This window comes from Saccopteryx bilineata, chromosome 2, assembly GCF_036850765.1.
Source record: "Saccopteryx bilineata isolate mSacBil1 chromosome 2, mSacBil1_pri_phased_curated, whole genome shotgun sequence".
Classification (NCBI taxonomy): Eukaryota; Metazoa; Chordata; class Mammalia; order Chiroptera; family Emballonuridae; genus Saccopteryx; species Saccopteryx bilineata.
Genome location: NC_089491.1, coordinates 80,050,285 through 80,072,769, shown reverse-complemented (window position 1 = coordinate 80,072,769; position 22,485 = coordinate 80,050,285). Strand labels below are relative to the sequence as shown.

At 38.6% G+C, this 22,485-nt stretch overlaps 1 protein-coding gene across 5 annotated transcripts in view; it reads right to left on the bottom strand.

Annotated features, from left to right (window-relative positions):
- ADAMTSL1 (ADAMTS like 1) overlaps positions 1–22,485 on the bottom strand; it is a 1,054,626-nt gene that overhangs the window by 301,964 nt on the left and 730,177 nt on the right. For all 5 annotated transcript variants that reach the window (XM_066257319.1, XM_066257321.1, XM_066257318.1 and 2 more), the window contains one exon: positions 6,759–6,885. In XM_066257319.1, coding sequence (XP_066113416.1) covers positions 6,759–6,885 — 127 coding nt within the window. The remainder of the gene's footprint in view (positions 1–6,758; positions 6,886–22,485) is intronic.

Here is a 22,485-nt window from a genome sequence, read left to right as displayed (position 1 = left end):
AACATCCTCAAGGTAGGAGTAAAAAACTGGCTAGTTCTACATAAATGGAAACTGAAGTTAAAAGCCCCTAACCAACATTTATGCTTTCTGCCAAGATGGAGTAGTAGATGGCTTTCAAGACACAGGATATCAAGCAAAGAAGGTCAGTGAGCCTTGAGAGTCAGGAAACAAAGTAGGTAATGATTAACATTGCTCCAGCTTACTGCGTTGAAAGACTTTCCAGGTTGTGGTTCAAGAAGTAGGAACTCAGAGCCCACAGAATTCCCTGAGTTGAGGAGAGAATGCTAAGGGTTCAAATAGATCAAGATGACTAGAGTTTGAAGAACAGATTGCCAGAAAGAGAAAGCTACAGAGAGTGACAACTCTAGAGATTTGAGAGTGCTCCCTTTAGATGTCCAGCAGCATACTAATACTGATCAATCAGCATGTTTGTGAAGAAACCACCTGAAGCCAGGAGAAGAGCCACATCACTAAATGAATTATAGGGATAAGTATCTGCCATACATATAGGGCTTGAATAGTACCTTATCCACCAACTAGGCTGGAAAACTTTATGATACAGCACACTGAGCACTGACAAGGTTCTTGCCTCAGAGCAGGGCACAGTTAGCAGTAGCCCAAACATGGGCTACCAAATTTTAAGGCCTAAAATGACAAAACTGACTTCAAGTAACTTTACTGCTTCCAGAACAAAATTTGGAATATTTATAGGAATACAAAAATATCTAGTATCCAGCAAGATAAAATTTGCAATGTCTGGAGTCGTATCAAAAATTATCAGGCATACAAATTAAATAACAAAATATAGCAAATGTTGAAGAGAAAAATCAATCAGAACAGAATAGACATTAAAATAGCTACTGTTACTGTATTTCTTATGCTAAAAAGTTAAGTGCAAAAAGAAACATACAAATCCCCCCCCCCCCAAGAAAAAGGAACAACTCCAGGCTCAGGGAATTTTACTGATAAGTGCTACCACAAATTTAAAGAAGAAAAACATCAGTTCTATCCAATCTTTTCCTATAAACAGAAAAAGAAGAATAACTTTCCAACTCATTGCATGAGGTCAATATTACACTTACTTTGAAACCAAAAATAGTATAAGCAAAGGACACTACTGACAATGATCTCTTATAAACATAGGTATGAAAAACCCCTGAACAAAATGCTAGCAAATCAAGTTTAGTAATGTATAGAAAGAATAATATCTTTCAACTACCATTATACCATGACCAAGTGGAATTTATTCCAGGAACACAAAGCTTTTTGAAATCCATTAATTCTATCCATCACAAACAGCTTAGAAAAACCACATGATTCTATCAATTGAGGCAGAAAAAAGCATTTGACAAAATTCAACATCCATTATGATAGTAACTCAGCAAATTAAGAATAGATGAGAACTTCCTCAAGGTGATAAAGAGCATCTATAAAAAATAAACTCTATAGCTAACATCATACTCTATAGTAAGAAATTGAATGCTTTCCTCTGTAAGAATGGAAATAAGGTAAGGATATCCACTCTCACTACTTCTGTTCACCATTGTATTTGACATCCTTGCCAGTGAAGTAAAACCATAAAAATAACAAGTAGTTTATAAATTGAAAAGGAAGAAGGAAAACCATCCTGATTTGTAAATAACATGATTGTTAATGTAGAAAATCCAAAGACTCACAGAACTAATAAGTGAGTTTGGCAAGTTCGCAAAACACATGGCCAAGAATAAACTAGCAATACACAAAAAGAGAAATAAAAATATGATGGCATTTGAAAGAGATATAAAACTAACTAAAACTTACAGGACATATGCATGTTTAAAGCTAGTAAAGACTGATGAAATAAAGAAGATTAAAAAATTGAGAGACATCAAGTGTTCATAGGTTGAACAACTTAACATAATAAAAAAAGATGTCAATTCTCTCCATATCATTCTGTAGAATTAAAATAATTTTAATCAAAATTCCAGCAAAGTTTTTTGTTTAATATGGAAAAATAGATTGTAAAATTTATGTGGAAAGCTAAAGGCATGAATAGCCAAAATAAGTTTGAAAAGAAAAATGAAGATGGAGAAATAAAGCTACCTGATTTTAAGATTTAATTTATAGCTACAGAAACCAAGGCAATGTGGACGCTGAAGGGATAGGAACAGGCTCCAGAAATAGACCCACACAGAAATGGCCAGTAACTTTTTCACATTTTTTAAAGGTAGTTCAAGGGAGGAAAAGTTATCTTGTCAACAAGTGGAGCTGAAAAAAATTGGATGTTCTTATGAAAAAAAAATCAACCTAGATATAAACCTTATGCCTTATAAAAAATTAATTGAAAATAGGTCATCATAGATCTAATGGTAAAATGTAGAACTCTTAACACTTTTTAAAGAAAACACAGGAGAAAACTTTGTGACCTAGGGTTAGGCAAGGAGTTCTTAGACATGACATTAAATGCACAATCCATGAAAAAAACAATAAACTGTTCTTCATCAAAATTAAAAGCTTTTGCTCTGTGAAAGATAACATTAAGCAATTTTGAAAAAAAATTAAAAATCTACCTACTGAGAGAAAATATTTTCAAATCACATATCTGACAAAGGACTTGTATCCAGAATATATAAAGAACTCTCAAAACTCAGCAGTAGGAAACCAAACAACCATTTTTGAATATGGGCAAAATACTTGAACTAGTGGCACACTAAAGAGGAAATAAGCACCTGATGGGCAGAACACTTTCCACCCTCCTCTTCCTGCAAAGATGCCTTCCCAAATCTATGCATATGTTCTATTGCACGGAAATGGGGAATTAAGGTTGCTGATGAAATTAAGATTGCTCATATGTTGTCTTATCAGTGAATCTTTCATTAGTAACTTATTTATCACAGCAACTCCCCTCCAGCACTCTTGGCTATCAGCCCAAACTCGAGTTCTTCTCCTTCCCTGCCTCACTTTTCTCCTGTAATAGTATAACCCATATATATTTTATTTAGTTATTTGTTTTGTCTTTTTATCTGCCTGTCCCTCACACTAGTATGTAAGCCCCATGAGAAAGGTGCATTTGTATCTGTTTCGCTTTTTCCTATGTTTCCAGTACCTAAACCAGTTCAACTCATAGCAGGGGCCCCTCAAATATTTGTTGCTGAATAAATGAGTGAATTGCTGCTGAATGAATGAATGAATAAATAAGTAGTTTGTGAGTATAACCTAAAGTTCATGGTACACATTTCTTTAAAACTTTGTGCTTTCTTTAAAGCATTCATATGTTTTATTCACTTTATAATCTATAGATCTGTGTTTTATTATGAACATCCTTTACCTCAATACCTTTGAGCCAGAATGGGAGTCCAGGAATATGTTTACCCATAGTTACTATAAATCAGCATAAGCCACAGTCCGAGAAGCAGAGCCAGGCATTAGGAGCTTCATTTTATCTTGATATAAATTAGTTTATTCAGTTCTTGCCACACAAGACAGGTGGAGAGAGAGCTTTAGAACACCGAGTGAATTTCAAAACATAGATACATATAAGAAGTTTGCAAAGCTGGAGACATCAAATTGATAGCAAATAGGCTGGCTCTAGGGATGAGCGTGTTCTGAATAGACTTGGAAAATACGTAACATGGTACAAGCCAATGAAATTTGGGGGAAAATGAGTTCTTTAAGACCAAGAATCAAAAGTAAGCTCATGTTAGCTAAATTTGATTATTTTGTATTGGGCTGAGGTAGTAGAAATAAAGTGACTGGGAAAATGGGAACCCTGAATGCTATCAGTGGACAGCCTTTTCTTTTATAAAGAGGGAATGAGTGTCTGATCAAGCTCTTTTTCTGCTGTCTGTGTTTGGATTAGGCAAAGACAATGTCTTTTTAACACAGAAGATGGTTTCTTTTTTATTTGCCAGCAAATGGCAGCCATTTGATGAGTTTCTCCTACTCCCCTTCTCCTCCTGGCACTTTCCACTGTGGTCTTTCTCCACTCTCCTATTTTTTACTTTGTTCCCCCAAGGCTTGATAACATTAGGGAAAAAAAGTTGGATATAAGTTCAGAAGAAAATGAGTTCAATGTGGGGAATCTGAGTGCTAGGAGTTCGAAAGAGCGTGCGGCTGGCTCGCAGTCCTTTGGCGGAGCCCGGGGGAGACCTGGCAGAGCTCCCCCGGCCTTCACGGGTGAGGAGCTGCTCACCTGGCCGGTGCGCTGGCCCCGCAGCAGCCTCGTCTTCCCTGCCTGGGGGCCACCTCACAGTCTGTAAATCTGGGTGGAAGGTCCTTCTGGGGTGCAGAAAACATAAACAAGGCAGTTGTTCAGCATCTGCTATAGATTGTGGTGAGGTACATGTACATGCTGGGCTTTATCGATATAAATCATTTTGTCATGAGGCATCATCAGCGCTAAGGTAAACGAATCAATTGCATTTTGTCATTATGGAAAATCATCGGGTTGTGTATTGCCTAATTTACCCACTGTCAGCCTTGAAGAGAGCACTTTGCACTGGGCTATCTATTTGCAGACCCCGAAATGACTTATGGCTCTTGATTTGCTCCAATTTGTTCCTTCATAGTTTCTCCATCTTTGCTCCAGTAGTGCAGGCCCCAGAGGTCCCAGATCACCCTCTAACAGGTGGGCAAGAGGAATTTCTTCTTGAGCAGTCTGTGCAAGCTCCTCTGGGAGAATGGGAAGGTGGAGGATGAGAGAAGGAACAGAGGAAAACATGCCCTCACCAGGTGCGATACGGCAGGTACTGCACACATGCCTGCTATCTTTTTGTGCCTGACAGAAACTTCTAGATTCTTAGAAAATGAGCACTGATTCAGTTAGGTAATACAGATAAGTTAAAAGATTAGCTCTCCTATTATGCCTGAGAGTTCTATAGAGGCGGCCTCCAAAATATAACTTTTTCTCCAACTATGTCCTACCATGATTTCAGAGATTTACATAAGAATTGTGCCTCTATCCTTCTACCCTTCTCTGGTTTCCATCGTCTAAATTCTCTAATTTTTCATCTTACAGAAAACACTACCAACACATGACCAAAGAAAAAAAAGTCTAGCCTGAATGTACTATATCAATGTCTAACTTACCTCATCGTTCATTCTCTCTGCCAGAGTATTTTTAATTTTCTTTCATTTTTTCTTTCTTTCTTTTTTTTTTTTTTTTTTTTACAGAATCACATTTTTTCACTGCCTGCAGGGTGTTAGGACCGAGAGCCCCCGCGCTGGCACCTCCAGCGCGTCATGTATTTAAAAGTCCCTCGCCTCTTCCCCTGCCACCTCTTTTTCCCTGGAGCCTCGTTCTTTTGGCAAGCTGACTTTTCCTGACGTCTTGGAATAGTTCTCCGGTACACACTGCCTTTCTTCCTGACCTACAAGTCCACTTAAAGCCACAAACCTCACATGTCAACTGTTTTCCTCCATTGAGTCAACAAGTAAAGCAAACAAAACCACATTCAGTATAGATATTTATTCTCATTTTCCAAGCCAGGGGAGACTCAGTCTAAGGTCTATTAAAGGATTCTGGATGATGGCAAAATCTGGAGACAATATGCCAATCAAGGTCAACTTGTTCTAAAAATTCATGTCCTAGGGTCCAATGGCTGTCAGATTTATGTCTATATCTGCTGCAGCGCCACACATGGTGACTGTCCCAAAGAACTTGATGAACTGGATGAATGTATGATTCCATTGTTGAGTTAGGTATTATGAGAACAAATGCAATCTACCCTAGCAGAACCCAGTTAGGTAGATGAGGTACCTTGCCTTGACCCATCTGACTGCTATAGATATCTCACCACAGAACAGGATTATGGAATAGTCCAGAGGCATGAATAGGTGCTGAGGCTCTGGAATCAGATTCTGGCTTAAAAATCTTGGCTCTGCTATTTTATCGTTGTGTGACTCTGAAGAAGTCACATAACATGTCTAAGTCTCAGTTATCTCATTTGTAACATGCAGATAAACAGTGCCTTGCTAAAAGATTGTGATAAGGATTAAATGAGATGACTGTGTAAAGTATGCAGCACATACATGTACAGAGTAAGCATACATTTATTGTGCTGGTGCAGAGAGGTTAGGACAAAAAGTCAATGAATGGCTTCATATAATCACTGCCTAATGTTAATTCTGAAAGAACCCAGTGATCAGCACTGATCAAAGGTCACTTTGTTAATATAAAAACATGTGATTTCACTGTGGCAGGAGTGAATCTGCCCTGATTTTCTCATGCTCCCTGCTCTATTCCACCATGCACATCTGACTATGTGAGGTCACGGCTGGGATGCTGTTAGTCCTAGTGCTGGGCAACCAACTCATGTCTGCACATAGGGTGTATCTAGACCAGGCGTCCCCAAACTACGGCCCGCGGACCGCATGCAGCCCCGAGGCCATTTATCCGGCCCCCCTGCCACATTTCCTGAAGGGGCACCTCTTTCACTGGTGGTCAGTGAGAGGAGCACTGTATGTGGCAGCCTTCCAAAGGTCTGAGGGATAGTGAACTGGTCCCCTGTGTAAAAAGTTTAGGGACCTCTGATCTAGACTATGGTAGTCTACTCCTAGTGTACCTCAACAGAAAGGCTTCCTCCTTGGGGTTGGAATAAGTAACATGCTTTGTCCCACATAGACTAATCCACAAAGCAGGGTCATGAATCTCTCCACAATATTTTCAGATTTGTTTTTATTTTGGTGGAGGTGTTAGTTACTAGTTGCTGAGGGGTGGACAGGGGAGGGGATAATAAGTTAAAAGGCCCAAAGATCGCCCCATCTCTGTAGTGTCTTACATTTGGGTGCGGAGAGCTGGGATTTATACTGCCCTCGGACCAGCCTGCAGGTGGACCCATCTCCGCTGCACACTCCACAGTTATCTTCCTTGGCGTTGCTTCCCAGCTGGTGATCGCAGCCAACCATCTAACAAGAAAGAGAGATGTGTGATTCAACCAGGTGCCTACTGCTCAAGCACGGATCCTCCCATCATCCAAGGAGGCATAAAACATGCTTCCTGTGAATGGGACTGACTTCAGCTGGAATTTGCATCAAGCTAAGGAAGTAAAAACAGCATGGGTAAAGATGCTTAGTTCAAATAAACAAACAGAAAGATAGGTAGGATGGGAGGAGGAGGGTGGAAAGGAAAGGGAAAGAGAGAAAAGGAGGGAGTCAGGCAGGGCAAGAAAGTGTGGGAGAGAGGAAGATTCTGTACTATTGATATTATAGAATCTTTCTTCAAAAATAATTCCCACTGTCAGTAATTATGATTGATTCAAATCACACACACACACAAAATACAACCATGAGGTAACTGTGACAGGAAACACTTAATGAATAATCTGCATGTTTCATGTTCTTTAGAATGTAAGATGCATAAGGGTAAGTATTCTATATCTTGGGTTCATTGATGTAGTCCAAAAAACTAGAACAGTGCCTGGAACACTGTAGGACTTCAATAAATATTTGCTGAATGATAATGAAATACTTCTTTTTGTAGCTACAAGAAGAGAAACAATCACAGGATCAGCCAACTGAAACAAGGTTCACCCATGTGTGTGTGGTGGGCACGGAGGCCTGACCCGAGGGGCGGCAGAGATAACTGACACTAGGAGCCCACTGTCTGCCTGGCCCTGTGCTCTGTCAGGCACAGTGCACACATTCATCCTCAAAACAATCATGTAAGACAGCCCATTTCATAGGGGAGGTCATGAATCTTGCAGAGGTCACTTAGTTAACAAGTAGCCAAATTCTAAATGCATGTAACAAAATATTTTTGCTTAGTCCAAGTCAAGCTTAACAAAATCTCAAACATTTATCAAGTACATAGGCAAACTCATTTGTATTCTTACTCTTTCCTTTCCAATGTTCAAGTTAAAAAAAAAAGTCCAAATCCAAGCTCTATGGTTGTATTTCTATAGTTCTCTTTAGATCTAGTATCAAAAGACTTATTCTATTCCCAAATTATTTCAACTACTGTCTTTGACAAAATAAATTGAGAACAGTTAATGACATTTGAAGGAGCTGATCTCCATAAAGTCTCCACAATTCATCCTGTCTTTCAAAAATCTGGTTGTTTATTAGACGTTTCTTTGCGGTCTGATTTTCCTTTAATTAATAATTGCAAACACATGGTTAGGCAAAGGCTAGAAAAATAAAATTATCTAACATTGTGTTATAAATGTACTGTTTTTAAATGTGTTAATGTGTGTGTGTTTTTTTTTTATTAAAAGCACACGAGGCATTTTTAAAAATAGATGACAAAGCACAACTCCTTCAACAGCTGTACATTTTTTGAAATGCAAAGTTGTCATTTAGAAAACATAGTGCCTGGCTGTTAAGTGGGGAGCAAAAGTAGGCTAGCTCCATGTGGAGTGGTTCACTGTGGTGAATCAGCAATGGCCCTCAATAGGTTCAGGGGCTTCAATGAGTACACAGCAGAATTCAACCAAACTTCCTCCATGCAGAGCCAAGCACATGCTGGCTTAAGACCACTCTGATATGACTGCTGTAAAGTTATTTTCAAGATGAACCCACACCAGAGCTGAGCAACTTCTGTATTCACTCTTATGTTCTGAGTGCAGTGTGCAATGGGAAGGCAGAAGTAAATTATTTACAAAAGATCTCATTCAGCCAACAATAATCAAAGTTCTGCTATGGGCCAGGCACTGTGTGAGGAACAAAATCCCATGATGACTTTAAGCACATAGGGGCCCATCCTCATGAGACTTAGAGTCAAGTAGTCGAGGCACATATTACTTTAATCATCAACTACAATAAATGTAAACTGATAATCATTATACAGGCTATAAAACTCAGACACATGTTACTCCGAGACCATAAAATATGGAGAATGTCATCTGGTTTGTGAGGCCAGAGAAGACATCCCTAGAGAAATAGATTTTGAGCTGAGATATGAATAAGGACTCAGAGTTAAGAGGCCAAGTGGTGGTGTTGCTGTGAGGCTTACAGCGTATTTCAGTCTTGCCTAGATACTAGCTAAATAGAAAGTAAGCAAAAACCCAAGCTGGCCAAAAATTGATCAATCAATCAATCCATCCATCCATCAAATTATCAGAAGATTAAATCACCAGATTGCCTTAGTAGGGCTGAGACAACATGGCAATCTTAAATTACGGAGTCTTCAAACAATCATGGACTCTCCTGTTATTGTTTGGAGTTGGAAAGAGAAGAATTTTACCTTACAAGATTCTGAGCTCAGTGGAAGGGCGAGATAGACACTAGCACGGGAATTTTCACTCTCAGTTATCTCAAAGCTGCCTGGATTTATCGTTAAAGAAATCTCAGCTTTCTCAAAAGTGTTAAGTTTCTTTGGAAAATTTTTAAATAGGCTCTGATGTCTCTACAGGAGGCAAAGAGATAATCATGAAAAATCTCCCTAACTCTCAAGATTTCTTATGGTTTGAAAGCCATTTTTAAGAAAAGAACAGTCCAGCTTCACAGATCCAAAATAGCAGTCATGTTAGAAATAGCTAAATAGAAGGTGACATATTTTAAGGCTAACTTGGGCAGACCACCAAGAGTTCTCAATGTAGACTTATGGACCCCAGGATATGAACCAAGTCAGTTCTAATGGGCTTTGTTTAACTTTAGGATTGGAAAGACAAACATCACCCGACACAATTGCTTTCCCCAACTCTGTATCAGCTCCTTGTTAAGATGCCAAAATATTCTAACTCAATTATTTTTAAAATGTGGAATACTTTATTATCAGATAAAATGTTCTTATTTTGGTCCAAGTGGAAAATTATTTGCAGTTATAGCAGAAAAAATTATTGTTGACATACCTTAATCTGTTGATTTTTATAACTGTCAGATTAATTAAAAACTAAGCTGTTATTTTAAGATCTATCATTGATAACAGAGAAAAATAGGAATACAGAAATGGGCTTAATTGGCAGGTATAATTCCAGACCCCTCTGTGACTTTGCAACATGTTATTATTTCTGCCTGGAGTGCATTCTCCCAATTCTTTATTTGGCAAACTCCTATTCATCCTTCAAACCCCAAATTGTCTCCTTCTCAAATTTACCAGATTCCTGAGTTAACTGCTTTATTGCTTCATGTTTCCTCCACCTGGTGTTCATAACACTATGTGGCAGAGATAAATGGTTGCTACCCAATACCTATCTTCCTTATTTTTCTCAGTCACAAAACATCAGTTTTATTTGGGGTGGCAATATGTCCAGTTAAAAGTATGTATTTCTCATTGACTATGTGGCCAAGCTGTAATTCGTGAAATAAAAGTAGAAGTATGTGGGATTCCTGGGAGCACACTTCCACAAGCTGACTTAGCTGGGCAAGGGCCCTTCTGCCTTCCTCCCTTCCTTATATTGGCTCTAGGTGCTATCCTGGAAAATGAGACAATCTTGAAAATGGAACCTTGCTTTAAGGAAGGCAGAGCAGAAAGAGAAAAAGCCTGGATTTGGAACCCTACTTGGACTGATTACATTTTGACAAGCCTGTATGTGCTTACACCAGTATAGTTTTGCAGCTTCTTTTATATATTCTCAATTCAAATAGTTGCATAACTTATATTGAGTTTAATGTGGTAAAATGCCTGTCTCTATACCAGATCATGGGCTCTTTAAGAGCCCCTTTTCATTAATCTTTGTTATTTCTGCTGCTTACCACAGTGTCTGACACTTGAGATGCATAATGAATGTTGGTGAATTAGTGAAACACAGGGCACCAAATATAATGATTTCTTAATTTCAAACTAGGCTACAGCGACGCAACCTGCAATTGCAATAATTGATGATGCACATATATACAAAAATGTGCATGTGTGTGTTTATATGTATTTGCTTATATCTGTGTACACAGAGAAATAGACACACTATTCATGACAACTAAGGGCCAAACTTAAACCTCTGTCCCGATGCACAAGAATTACTGTAAAGGTCTATACTTTTTAAGAGACTGGTTTCCAAGCGCACCTACGTTCATTATTAGTAAAATGTCACTAATAATCACTAAGTTCCCAGACTTACCCCATTCTGGCCCAAACATTAAAGTGAGATAATGACCACTCATAACTTTGACAACTGCATAGAATTTTTTTGTAAAGGGTGAAAAACTAACAATATCTTGGCCTAGTGTAGCTTATTAGTATTCTACTAGGTATCAGCTTAATACTGTGGTCTAACACCCCCACTCACAATGCCCATCTAAAACGATAGCACAGTGTTTTTCTTTCTTTCTTCCTTTCTTCCTTCCTTCCTTCTTTCCTTCCTTCCTTCCGTCTTTCCTTCCTTCCTTCCTTCCTTCCTTCCTTCCTTCCTTCCTTCCTTCCTTCCTTCCTTCCTTCCTTTCTCTCTCTCTCTTTCTTTCTTTCTTTCTTTCTTTCTTTCTTTCTTTCTTTCTTTCTTTCTTTCCTTCCTTCCTTCCTTCTTTCTTTCTCTCCTTCCTTCCTTCCTTCCTTCCTTCCTTCCTTCCTTCCTTCCTCCTTCCTTCCTTCTTCCTTCCTCCTCCTTCCTTCCTTCCTTCCTTCCTTCCTTCCTTCCTTCCTTCCTTCCTTCCTTCCTTCCTTCCTTCTTTCCTTCCTTCTTTTTCCTTCCTTCCTTCCTTCTTTCCTTCCTTCCTTTTCCTTCCTTCCTTCCTTCTTTCCTTCCTTCCTTTTTTCCTTCTTTCCTTCTCTCTCTCACTCCCTCTTTCCCTCCTTCCCTCTCTCCCTCCCTCCCTTTTTCCCTTCCATCCTCTTAAAAAAGCTTTAATCTCAGGTGACATAAAAAGTGAAAAACTCCAAGATGTTTTCATTGTTTAAACTTCATTAGTGAGGTCATTAACTTTTGTTTTTCTATCTTAAATGTATGCTTTTTGCACACGTGTGTATACATGCACACAGATGTGCAGTCTTTCAACTTTTGAGTAGAACACATACACACTTAGTGATGCTGATTTTCCTCCGTTCTCCTTCAGCGTTTACTAAGTGTAGGGGGAAAAACCCTCCCTAAACAAAAAGTCGGACTCTAACATGCAGTCCAAGTTGGCTCACAGACTTTTCGCATGTCGTGCAGATTTTAGGCATCAGTCCTAAAGCATGTGCTGATAGGGGTTTCTTCCTTCACTTTACAGAGCTGATAGCAAGTGAACAGGCAGAACACAAGACTGAAACTCTCTAGACATTGAAATATGTATAATAAAATGTCTTCACTAGGAGCCACAGGAGAAAGAAAAGATCACCATGTAAATAATTTGGAGAATGTAAATAAACACAATCCATAAGCAGATACCATGCCCCAGACTGACACGCTCAGATGGCTTCACATTGGCTACATTTCAAATGGTTTCCCATAAGAACCTCCACTTCTAGCATTAAATACTGAGCCAGTGATGTCAAGCTTTTCTGATCCAACACCATGAGGTAAGAAACTTTTAAATCCCTTTATTTTCAGCACTGGGAAAGACAAATATGGAAAACTAAACTCTGCAAATCTGATCACAGCTGGTCTTATTTATAATTATTTAATTCAGATAGAACTTTATGTGGAAGACTGTGTTTTTACATACATTATAACTCATTTACTATTCACAGGAACAGGGAAGATAGTATATTCCAACATTATCATCAAAAGATTTAGATACAGATTGATTGTTTATGATTTACCTTATTGTAAAAAGATTTTTAGTTTATACTCATGATACAACACAATGTAATTCTTGAAAAAAAAAAAAGAAAAAATGAGGCAAAAAAATGAGGGTGAGAAAGGTGACTAAAGCCAGAAAATAGAACTATATAGAAAGCACACTGTAAAGTCCTATATATTTGCTAGAAGGGGGTCACATAGCTGGATGTCAGTTTCCTAGAAATGAGAAAAACATGAGCAGTTATAAGGGGAACAGCATCTACTGAGTCTTTCAGAAAAACAAATAGGGTAATGCACTGATTATAGTAGATGCTTATTAAATATTTATGTAATGAATGAATGATACACTAGTTCAGGAAAACCATAATTACTCAGAGTACTGAAATCCTAGATATACAACTGCTGTGAGTTTTCTGAAAGAAAGTGCCATGTAACAATGGCTCAATAACTTCTGAACAAATAAATATAAGGAGTTTCAAAGAAGTGGTTCTTCAGTAACCTTTGGTGAACCCTAATGGCCAGGGAACATTTGGTAAAAGCAAATTTAAGAAGCCAAAACAAATCCCCCAGGCACAGAGCATTGTGATAGTCTGATTTAATCTAAGAACAGACTTTACTGTATTTAGCACTGGCTGGCAAAAATATGGCCTGTATGCAGCTGGTTTTCCTTCAGGATCCAAAGCAGACATTGCTAGTCAAGGGCAGCACTCTTAGCCACTAAGATTTCACGTGGTCCCAGATCCTCAATGACGTTGCACTTTAGAAGCTAAATTCAACAGACTGTGGCTATCATGTGAGGAGCCTAAACCAATGTACCATTCCAGGGACAAAGACATAAATTGGCTGACTATCTTTTGGGCAATTCTCCTGAAATATTTCTCAAGATTAACATTTTCTTAAGATTTGAATGGTTTCAGTACAGATTGTAACACTGAGGTTTAGAGAAGACAAACAACTTACCTAAGGTCACATAGCTGGTAACTGACAAAACCCAAATTCAAACTTGAGATTCCTAAGTTACAGAAGGATGTCTATGAACCGTGAAAACACACTATCCTGCATTTGTTATGGCAATGGTGAACAGTGACAACAAAGTAGAACATTTCTATCAAGATCACCACCACTGGAGGCAGACTTATGCACAGGGATGAACAGATGGCTTCATCTGTACTATGTGATTTGGAAGCACATATAGAAAGGAAATATTGATAGGAAGGTACCATTCCCCATTTACACTTCTCTTCCACATCTTCTTAACTATCCTTTTGCCACATTCATATACATATTCATGGTATACACACTACACCTCTCATGGTTTGCTATGGGGGCCCAAATTTCCTCCCTTACAGACTTGTTTCTTTTCAACTATGGTTTTAATATGAGAAAACAAGATCCCTGGTCATTCACAAAGGTGCTAATCATGGTCCATGAACTATGTTTAGTATTTCCAAAAGCCTAATGGAAATATATTTACCTGCAATAAAACCACATAAGGTCACCCAAACACCAACCATCTCATTATACACATAAGCTGAATCCTGATATTTATTGCATTTATTCTTAATTGTACTCAGGTCTTTAAGTCATAAAATAGGAAAACAAATTATTACTTAATACATTCAGTGTTTTGAGCAAATGGAAACTTCCAAAACACAAGGCCCATAGGAAAGAAAATAATAAAGGACTCCTTGTTTTAAAAACTTGGGAACCACTGGCATAGTCCTTTGTTTGTTGTTCAATTCCCTTTGGGAGGCCTAACACATGAAGTTGTTGATTATACTTAAATTAAACCAAATCAACTGAGCATAAGACATTGTGCTGGCTCTAATGGTGCTGCAGGGAATACACATAAGTAGTAGGAGGCATGGTCCCAATCTAGGGTGAATGGGTTTAATCCGATCATTTCCTCAAAATAGGTGAGAACAGAAAGGGAGTAAAATCACTCTGACTAAAGGTCAAAACAGCATGGAGGAGGAGAAGGCAGAGGGGAGAGCCACGTGGAGAACAGAAAGTAAATGAGTGTTTGCCCAACATGTGCTGTATTTAAGTACAACATATACCTTCTCAATCGATTCTTATAATATTCCTAATAATTAGCTAATTTATAAAAAAAACAAAAACAAAAGAACAACAACAACCTGAGAATCAGAATGGCTCAACAACTTGCTCAAGATCACATTAGTAGGAATTGGCATGGCTGCAGTTGCAATCCAGGCAATGTAGTTGATGAGTGATCCTCAATTCCATAACAGATTATGTTTCTCTCAGGGGTTGGAGGGTGGGGCAGAGACAAGAGGAAGATGAACATGCATTTGTCAGCACACTTTGTTGCCAAAAGCAACACTAGCCTACAGCTCTAAATCCTGAGATTGAGTACCAGGAAAAAAGTGGGATCTTTTTATTCAGGAACTGTGAAAGTATGTCCTTGCCCTAGCTGGTTGGCTCAGTGGATAAAGCGTAAGCCTGGGGTATGGAGTCGTGGGTTCAATTCCCGGTCAGGGCACACATGAGAAGCGACCATCTGCTTCACTTCCCCTTCTTTTCTGCCTTCTCTCTCTCCTCCCCTCTCACGGCCAGTGGTTCTATTGGTCCCAGCATCAGCCCCAGATGCTGAGGATAGCTCAGTTGATTCGAGCGTTGACCCCAGACAGGGGTTGCCACGCGGATCCCGGTCAGAGCACATGTGGGAGTCTGTCTCTCTATCTGACCTCCTGAAAGAAAGAAAGAGAGAAAGAGAGAGAGAGAGAGAGAGAGAGAGAGAGAGAAACCTAATAAACAGATAAACAGGCTTTTTTTTTTTTTTTTGGAAGCAAGTGAATATACTGTAAAATTACTTTTGTTCTCACACACACCACAGGGAAATTTTGGCAATCACCCACAGATTATTGGGCAGCTGATAAGATGTAGCTCTGTTACATTTTAATATACCACTATGTGAAAAAAATTGTGTGAAAGCATTAATTTCTTTTCCTTCAAGAAAAGATTTTCCAAAGAATCGCTCCCCATCTAGGGCATTCCCCCCACTGGGTTTGCCCATCACTGGTAGGACCGCTCAGCTCTCCTGTACTCACCAGAGTCCCTACCACAATCACGAGGGTCTCTATCACTTGACTGAATTACCTCTCTGACCTTATCTTCCTCTGGCTCACTCTCCTTGCTGTCTTCAAATACACCAAGCTTTTTCTCATCTCAGAACAGCACAGCTGTTACCTCTACCTGGAGCTTTCTTCCTTAGGCACCTTTACAGCAGCTCTAAGTCTTCTGGAAGCTTTCAGCTTCTCAATAAAGCCGACTTTGACCAGACTGTTTCAAGCTGATTCCCTCCCCAGATCCAAGTTCTCTTACTCTCTCCTATTTTCCCTTTTATTCCATGGCACTTATTTTATAATACAATACAATTTACTTACTTGTTAAGTTTGATGTTTATTTTCTATCTCCTAATAGACTATAATATCACAGTGGATCTAATAACAAGTAACTAAAAAAATTTGTTGAACGAATGAATGAAGTATGTAGTAGCTCCCCCTAATCTGCGGTTTCACTCTCAGCAGTTTTAATTACCTGCATTCAACTATGGTCTGAAAATATGAAATGGAACATTTCAGAAATGAAAAATTCATAAAGTGTAAATTGCCTGCCATTCGGAGTAGCGTGATGAAATCTTGTGCCGTCCACTCCCTTCCGCTAGGGCGTGACTCATCCCTCTGTCCCGCTTCTTCACGCTGAGGTCCCTGCCCATTGGTCACTGAATAGGCATCTTAGTTATCAGATAGACTATCCAGATATGCAGTGCTTGTGTTCGAGTAACATTTTTTTTTTTACCCAGTAATGGACCCAAAGCACAATGCTGGTAATTCAGATATGCCACAAAGTGCTTTCTTTAAGAGAAAAGGTGAACATTCTCAACATCTTAAGGAAAGAAAAAAATTGTACACTGAGGTTGTTAAGGCCTATGGTAAAAATGTATCTTCTATTTATGAAATTGTGAAGAAGAAAAAGAAAATTGGTGCTAATTTTGCTGTTGTACCTCAAACTGCACAAGTTATGGCCCTAGTGTGTGATAAGTGCTCAGCTAAGATAGAAAAGGCATTAAATTTGGGGGTGGAAGACACACAGAAAACGTTCTCTGATCTATGACATCGTGTAGCACCAAAAAGCACTGGACCTATAACACTTCAGCAAGGGACCCCTGAAAGGAGTGAGTGCACTCACATACCTTTTATTATAGTGTATTATCATAATTGTTCCATTTTATTATTAGTTACTGTTGTTCACCTCTTACTATACCTAATTTATAAATTAAACCTTATCATAGGTTCATATAATAGAAAGAAACATAGTATATATATGGTTCAGTACTATCTGTGGTTTCTGGCATCCGCTGGGGTCTTGGAACAGACCCTTTGTGGATAAGGACGGACTACTGTACAGGCAAGGCTACAAGGGACAGGGATATATTATGGTTTCAAAAAATTTTCCTTCTCTTCTCAACCTAGAACATAACAACAGCTTCCACCACTTAAACTCTCTGCCACTAGTTCCAAAGACTACAAAAGAGCTCTCTGTCAAAAAGAAAAACATCTCTATGGGTGAATCAGGTTTTAGCACTGTAATCTGAGAGTTTAATTTCTACTTGTCACTTTGCCTGCTATGTCTCTAGTCCTTCAAGTCATTACTCCAGAATTGCCTCGGGGTATAAATGCTTATTATTTCCAGGCACGTATCCCTCTGACCTCTTTTCCACTAGGCACAGTGCTCTGGGCATCACGCCCCAGTTCTGACACCAACTCTGGACCTGGAAACTCACTTTGTACTTTGTCTCCTTAGCGCCTGATTCTTGGCTCTTCCTAAGGGATTTTAGCTTGGACACCCCCTGGCCTGACTCTTCCCATTACTCGGCGTGAGCTCCAGCCCTTTGGCTGGTTATTTGGTTGGACCAGAGCTACAGTCTTTCTCAATCTCCAATCTACCCACCTTATCCCCATCAAATCACCTCTATTAGTCTAAAGGAGAACCTGGCTCCAGAGAAACAAGATGTGCCTAGGTGCTTTTTTTAAAGGGTCCCATTTCTATTCTCTTTATTGTTTGAGTTAGAAATATTTTCCTATGCTCCTCCTCATTAGCTTGCTTACCCTGAAGTTCTACAGATACTGTGGTATCACCACTGCTTCTGTGGTGCTTACCTCTTTATATTACAAAGTAAATGAAAGAAAGGGGGGTATCAATGTTAGGGCCATAAGACAGCCGATAGAAAAAGCACTGAATTTTTTTGATTGCAAACATTTTTAAGACTTTTTTCCACTGCTGCCTTTCTGAAGATCAAGATCTGAACTATTTAATGGCTGGATAAACACCCTGAAAGGAAAAAAGAGAATGACTAAGTCTTATTTTCAACATATATTAAATTTCTCAGGTGCTACCAGTCTGATTTATTTTGTTCTTTTCTTATTTATTTCAGGGTCTGCTTTTGGTTAAATGTGTTTGTCTGGTAGTCTTCAGCAGAAATCCTAAGAATTAACTTAGTATAGAAATATGTGCATACAGACACTAGAATTCATTCTCAGCACATGGTCAGGGGACTTTTCTTTAACAAGCTGTCTTCTCCCTTCCCTGCTTCCAAAATTAGGGTGTCTGGAGAATGTGAAACAAAATTATACAAAGGCCTGACCTCTGGCCTTGCTTCTGTCTCTCAGACTGTGAAGTACCCAAGAGGGAAAGTGTTGAATTTGGCCTTACTTCACATGGCATTAACTGTAATTCTTTGTGAATTGTGGTGACCTCATGGTATACTTTGACATCACTGCTCAGACTCCCTTCTGCTGTTGGGCATTCGTTTTTGTTCACACACAAGAGTGCTTTGTCGAGAAGAAAGGATAGCAGCTGGTCTTCTGCCCTGGTACAAATGTGGATCGTTCGGAATGTGTCTGTTTGGTAAGTCACCACAAAGTAGTCATTCTGCTACAATGGCTAGGACTCATTTACACTCAAAGCTCTGGAAAATTTTGTGAAAATTTATATCTAAAGAGTTCAAAATTCAGATACAGGTCACCAGTCAGCAAATTCTGCATAGAGTAAAGCTCTCATTTACATGTCTGAACATGTTATCTGAAGTCAATGTTCCAAAAGCAGTAGTATGCTGGCTGTATGTGAATGTCGACTAGAGCTGAAGAAACAGGAAAGGTAAAGAGGGATGTATCTATCTCCGAAGGCACTTCTCCTGCTGTAATTGTTCAAGCATCCCAGGTCCACAAGTCACAAGGGCTTCTGCCGTTCCCTGGCTCTTACCTCCATTTCTGGTTATGTCCACAAACAAATGACTTTATACTAAAAGAGCTACTGGTACTATTATTATTCTGATTCAAAGTCATTCAACGATGTCCTCAGCTGATATATTTCTTCTTGTTTCTTTTCCTGGCTTCTCTACTGCCATTTTTGTCTTAGAGTACAGTCTTAGAAAACTGCTCAGAATGGAGTTTATGCAAAAATATCTATAAAATAATTTCAAATTTCTGTTTCATATGGCTCTAATACCTGTACAAGACAGAGACTTTTCAGATAAGCTGGAGAAATAAAGGCTCAATTTAATGTTATTCCCAGAATAAGAAATATGAGTTTTTTTACTTTGTCACAGAACAAATAGAGCCAGATATAATCTTAGGTCCTACCATGAGACCTGTATTTGTTAAAAGTATTTTTTCTCTCTCTGGAAATGTTACCCTAAAGCAGACCATAGTGTTCCATCTCAGCCTTTGATCCACACATTCATTTCCCTGGCCACTTCTCAGCCTGGCATGTCATTACATCATGAAAGAGGCAGCATGACATCGTGGGCAGAACAAACAACTCAACCTGGATGTGATAATCTCTTACCATTTCCTTGACTGTATCACACACTCCAGTATGAAATTCAGTTCTCATGAGTTACAAGAGAATAATCAGGTCTACTTTCTATACTTTTGTAAGAATTTGACATGATAGCTTATATGAAAAGTCTACTACAGGGTCTACCACATAACAACTTTGACCACCTATTCTGGAATTTCTGGGACAATTCTATTTCCAAACCTTCTGCTTCAGAGTTCCCATAATTATCAGACCATAAGTGCTGATTACTTTAGGGGAATTTGTGGTCATTGTGCAAATTGGTACTTGCTTCTAAATGTGAAAATGAATCTGAATCTCTAAAAGGTATCTGATGCCTTAGTGATCTGACCACCTATAAACTTGTCTCACAGTTCCAAGAACAAGATCAAGTTTACAAAAGCTAAGATCCATTTCAGTTTCTCTGGATTTGACAACAGAAAATATGAAGTAAGATTGTAACCCTAGTCCTGCAGAAGAAATAGACTACTTTAGAGGACAGAGCAGATGGAGCCTAACTAGAGAACAGGTTTTAACTTCCCTCTATCCTGCTAAGGTAGTCAATAAAATAGAACTATGCCTGGTTTTCTCTTTGGAAAATGACAGCTGGGAGTTTTTAAAAATTCTGTTAGAAATAAAAAAATTGCTGTGTTGTAGCAAATCATCTCCTTTGCAGCCAACTCAAATGAGAGAGGAATGCTTAGAATTCTTAAAATATCCTTCCTTAACTTGCCAATTCTAGACCATTAATCCAGAGTTAATTTAGGGCCACTTTCAAATATGTATAAGCAAGTAATAATCACTAAATGTATTTATTATCAACACAAGATAAAGGTATCTCAAAGTCATTCTTCTAACATCTGAAATTTAGGGAAAGATATGTTTTCCAGGGCTGGAGCAAGAGCTTGGCGTCCTGTCTTCTCCTTGGGAACCCGCACCCGTGTGAGTGTGTTGATATGAGTTGAATTTAGTGAAACAAACTAAATACTCAGGAAATTCATCTTAAAAATCTATATGTTTTAATGGGGAAGAAACTTTTAATTCTAATGTGTAAGTAAAAAACCAATCAATTACTTCTTAAGATGAACAGTAGCCTTCTTGAAACTGGAATTCAAATTGCTTATTAATCAGAATTATTAATAAACCAGTCAAAGCAGTCACAAAGCCCTAAGAGAAAAGTAGACTGGATGATTTCTAAGGGGCTACTCATTTCCTGAGCCTGATGAAAGGTGAGCTGCTGGATGGGGGACTGCACTGTGCTGGAAGAAGGCTCTGGTGGTCAGACAGCCGCCCTTCCCATCTCCAGGCTGTGCGGGCAGGACAATCAGCTGCATTTTGCTGACTCACTGTGGTGTTGACAGTGGCAAAATGAACTGCTACTTCTCTCATTTTAGACAACAACAAATCTACTCAGAGGCCCTGAGATAAAAAGAAATGACTGTATAACTTTTTCCTATTCAGAAAGAATGAGAAAATTCCTCTAGCCACCCACTCACATACATAAAAATAAATTCTTATTATTTCTTATTGTAGTCTTAGTTTCAAACCAGCTGAAACTATAAATTTCAAATCGGACAGAATTTAACACTCAGTATATCTCTAGTTGGGGAATAAAATAAAATTAACATTTAAATTTAGGAATATTTTAAAATTTAAGTTTTTATGATAGTTATAATTGGTTTTTAGTCCAATTTAAAAACTACTTAAAAAGAGTTAACACAGGAAGCTTATATATGTGCTATCTTCTAACCTCTCTAAAGGCACCCAGATTACCCACCTCTGTGCCCTCACCTTACTGCTTCCTAGTGAGCTGTAGGCAAAGAAGAGAAGAAACCTTATGGTTGATGCAGCACTCATAATTTGGACATGCTAAGCCAAGTAACGTTTCTTTCACATGCTTTATGTATAGGGTATTTAATTGGTGATAATTTACATTTTTAAAATATGCAATGTGTTCTTATTAATATAGATTTAGATATGTAAGTTTAAACAAAGAGTTCCCAATTTTACAAGGCTAAGTCTATCTACACTATATTTGCTAAAAAAAACATGATTCAACCATTGATTTTGTCATTTCAACTATTGATTGTGCTGTCATTTCAAATGGATTCTTCACATGATTTTGACCTAGTCTTAATATAATCTTTTTCTACATTAAAATTCCACTATTTAAACCTGAACTATTTTCTGTAAGTGTAGGTGTGTTATAAGGAATCCCTTACTAGGACATATGTCAAAGAGAAGATAAAAACATTTGTTAGTATCAGCACAAGAATTTTTATTAACATAGAGCCCCCCAGAAATCTATGCACTGAGTTCTCAGATGATTTCCAACCATGATTTTTTAATTCTTTCTAATGAATGTGACAAGAGCTAGGACAGATGGATGGATTTCCCTAGGATCAGAGTGATTGCTTGCCTCAGCAAGGTGTGGTCTTTCCCGCTGAAGTCTGCCAAGCCTCCTGTTTTATGGCTGGTGAATGCCAGTTGTACCTAGTTGTCAGGAAGGTGTAAAATAATCTCAGCCACAATTGTTCTGAAGGGTGGGAAATTACACTAGGAAATTAAAAACTGTGGCAATGGACAATTCTCACTTATCAAATCTGATGTCAAGAAGAGGCAACATTAAATAGATAATGAAGAGGAAAAGAAAGCACTTATTAGGGGCCAAATACTGTTAGTGTTTTGCAGAGTTCATGGAGCCTGTACACAAACTCTAACTGCATGGACAACCCCAAAGCAACACCCTATGTCACCTACTTGAAAAATGGCAGAACTGGAATTCCAATGTCTTTCTAATACATCCGTCGAGTCCTCTAATATACCAGAGGACTTTGGAGTCAATAGTGTCCATGTTCAAAAGAGTAGAGTTGCACCACATGTATGTAGCAGCCACTCACATGAGAGCACACTATTGTAAGAAAGCTTTTTAAAATTGATTTTAGAAAGAAGTAGGAAGAGAAGGGGAGAGAGGGGGAGAGGGGGAAAAGAGAAGAGAGGGAGAAAAGAAAGAGGGAGAGAGAAAGAGAGAAAGAGAGATTTGTTGTCCCACTTA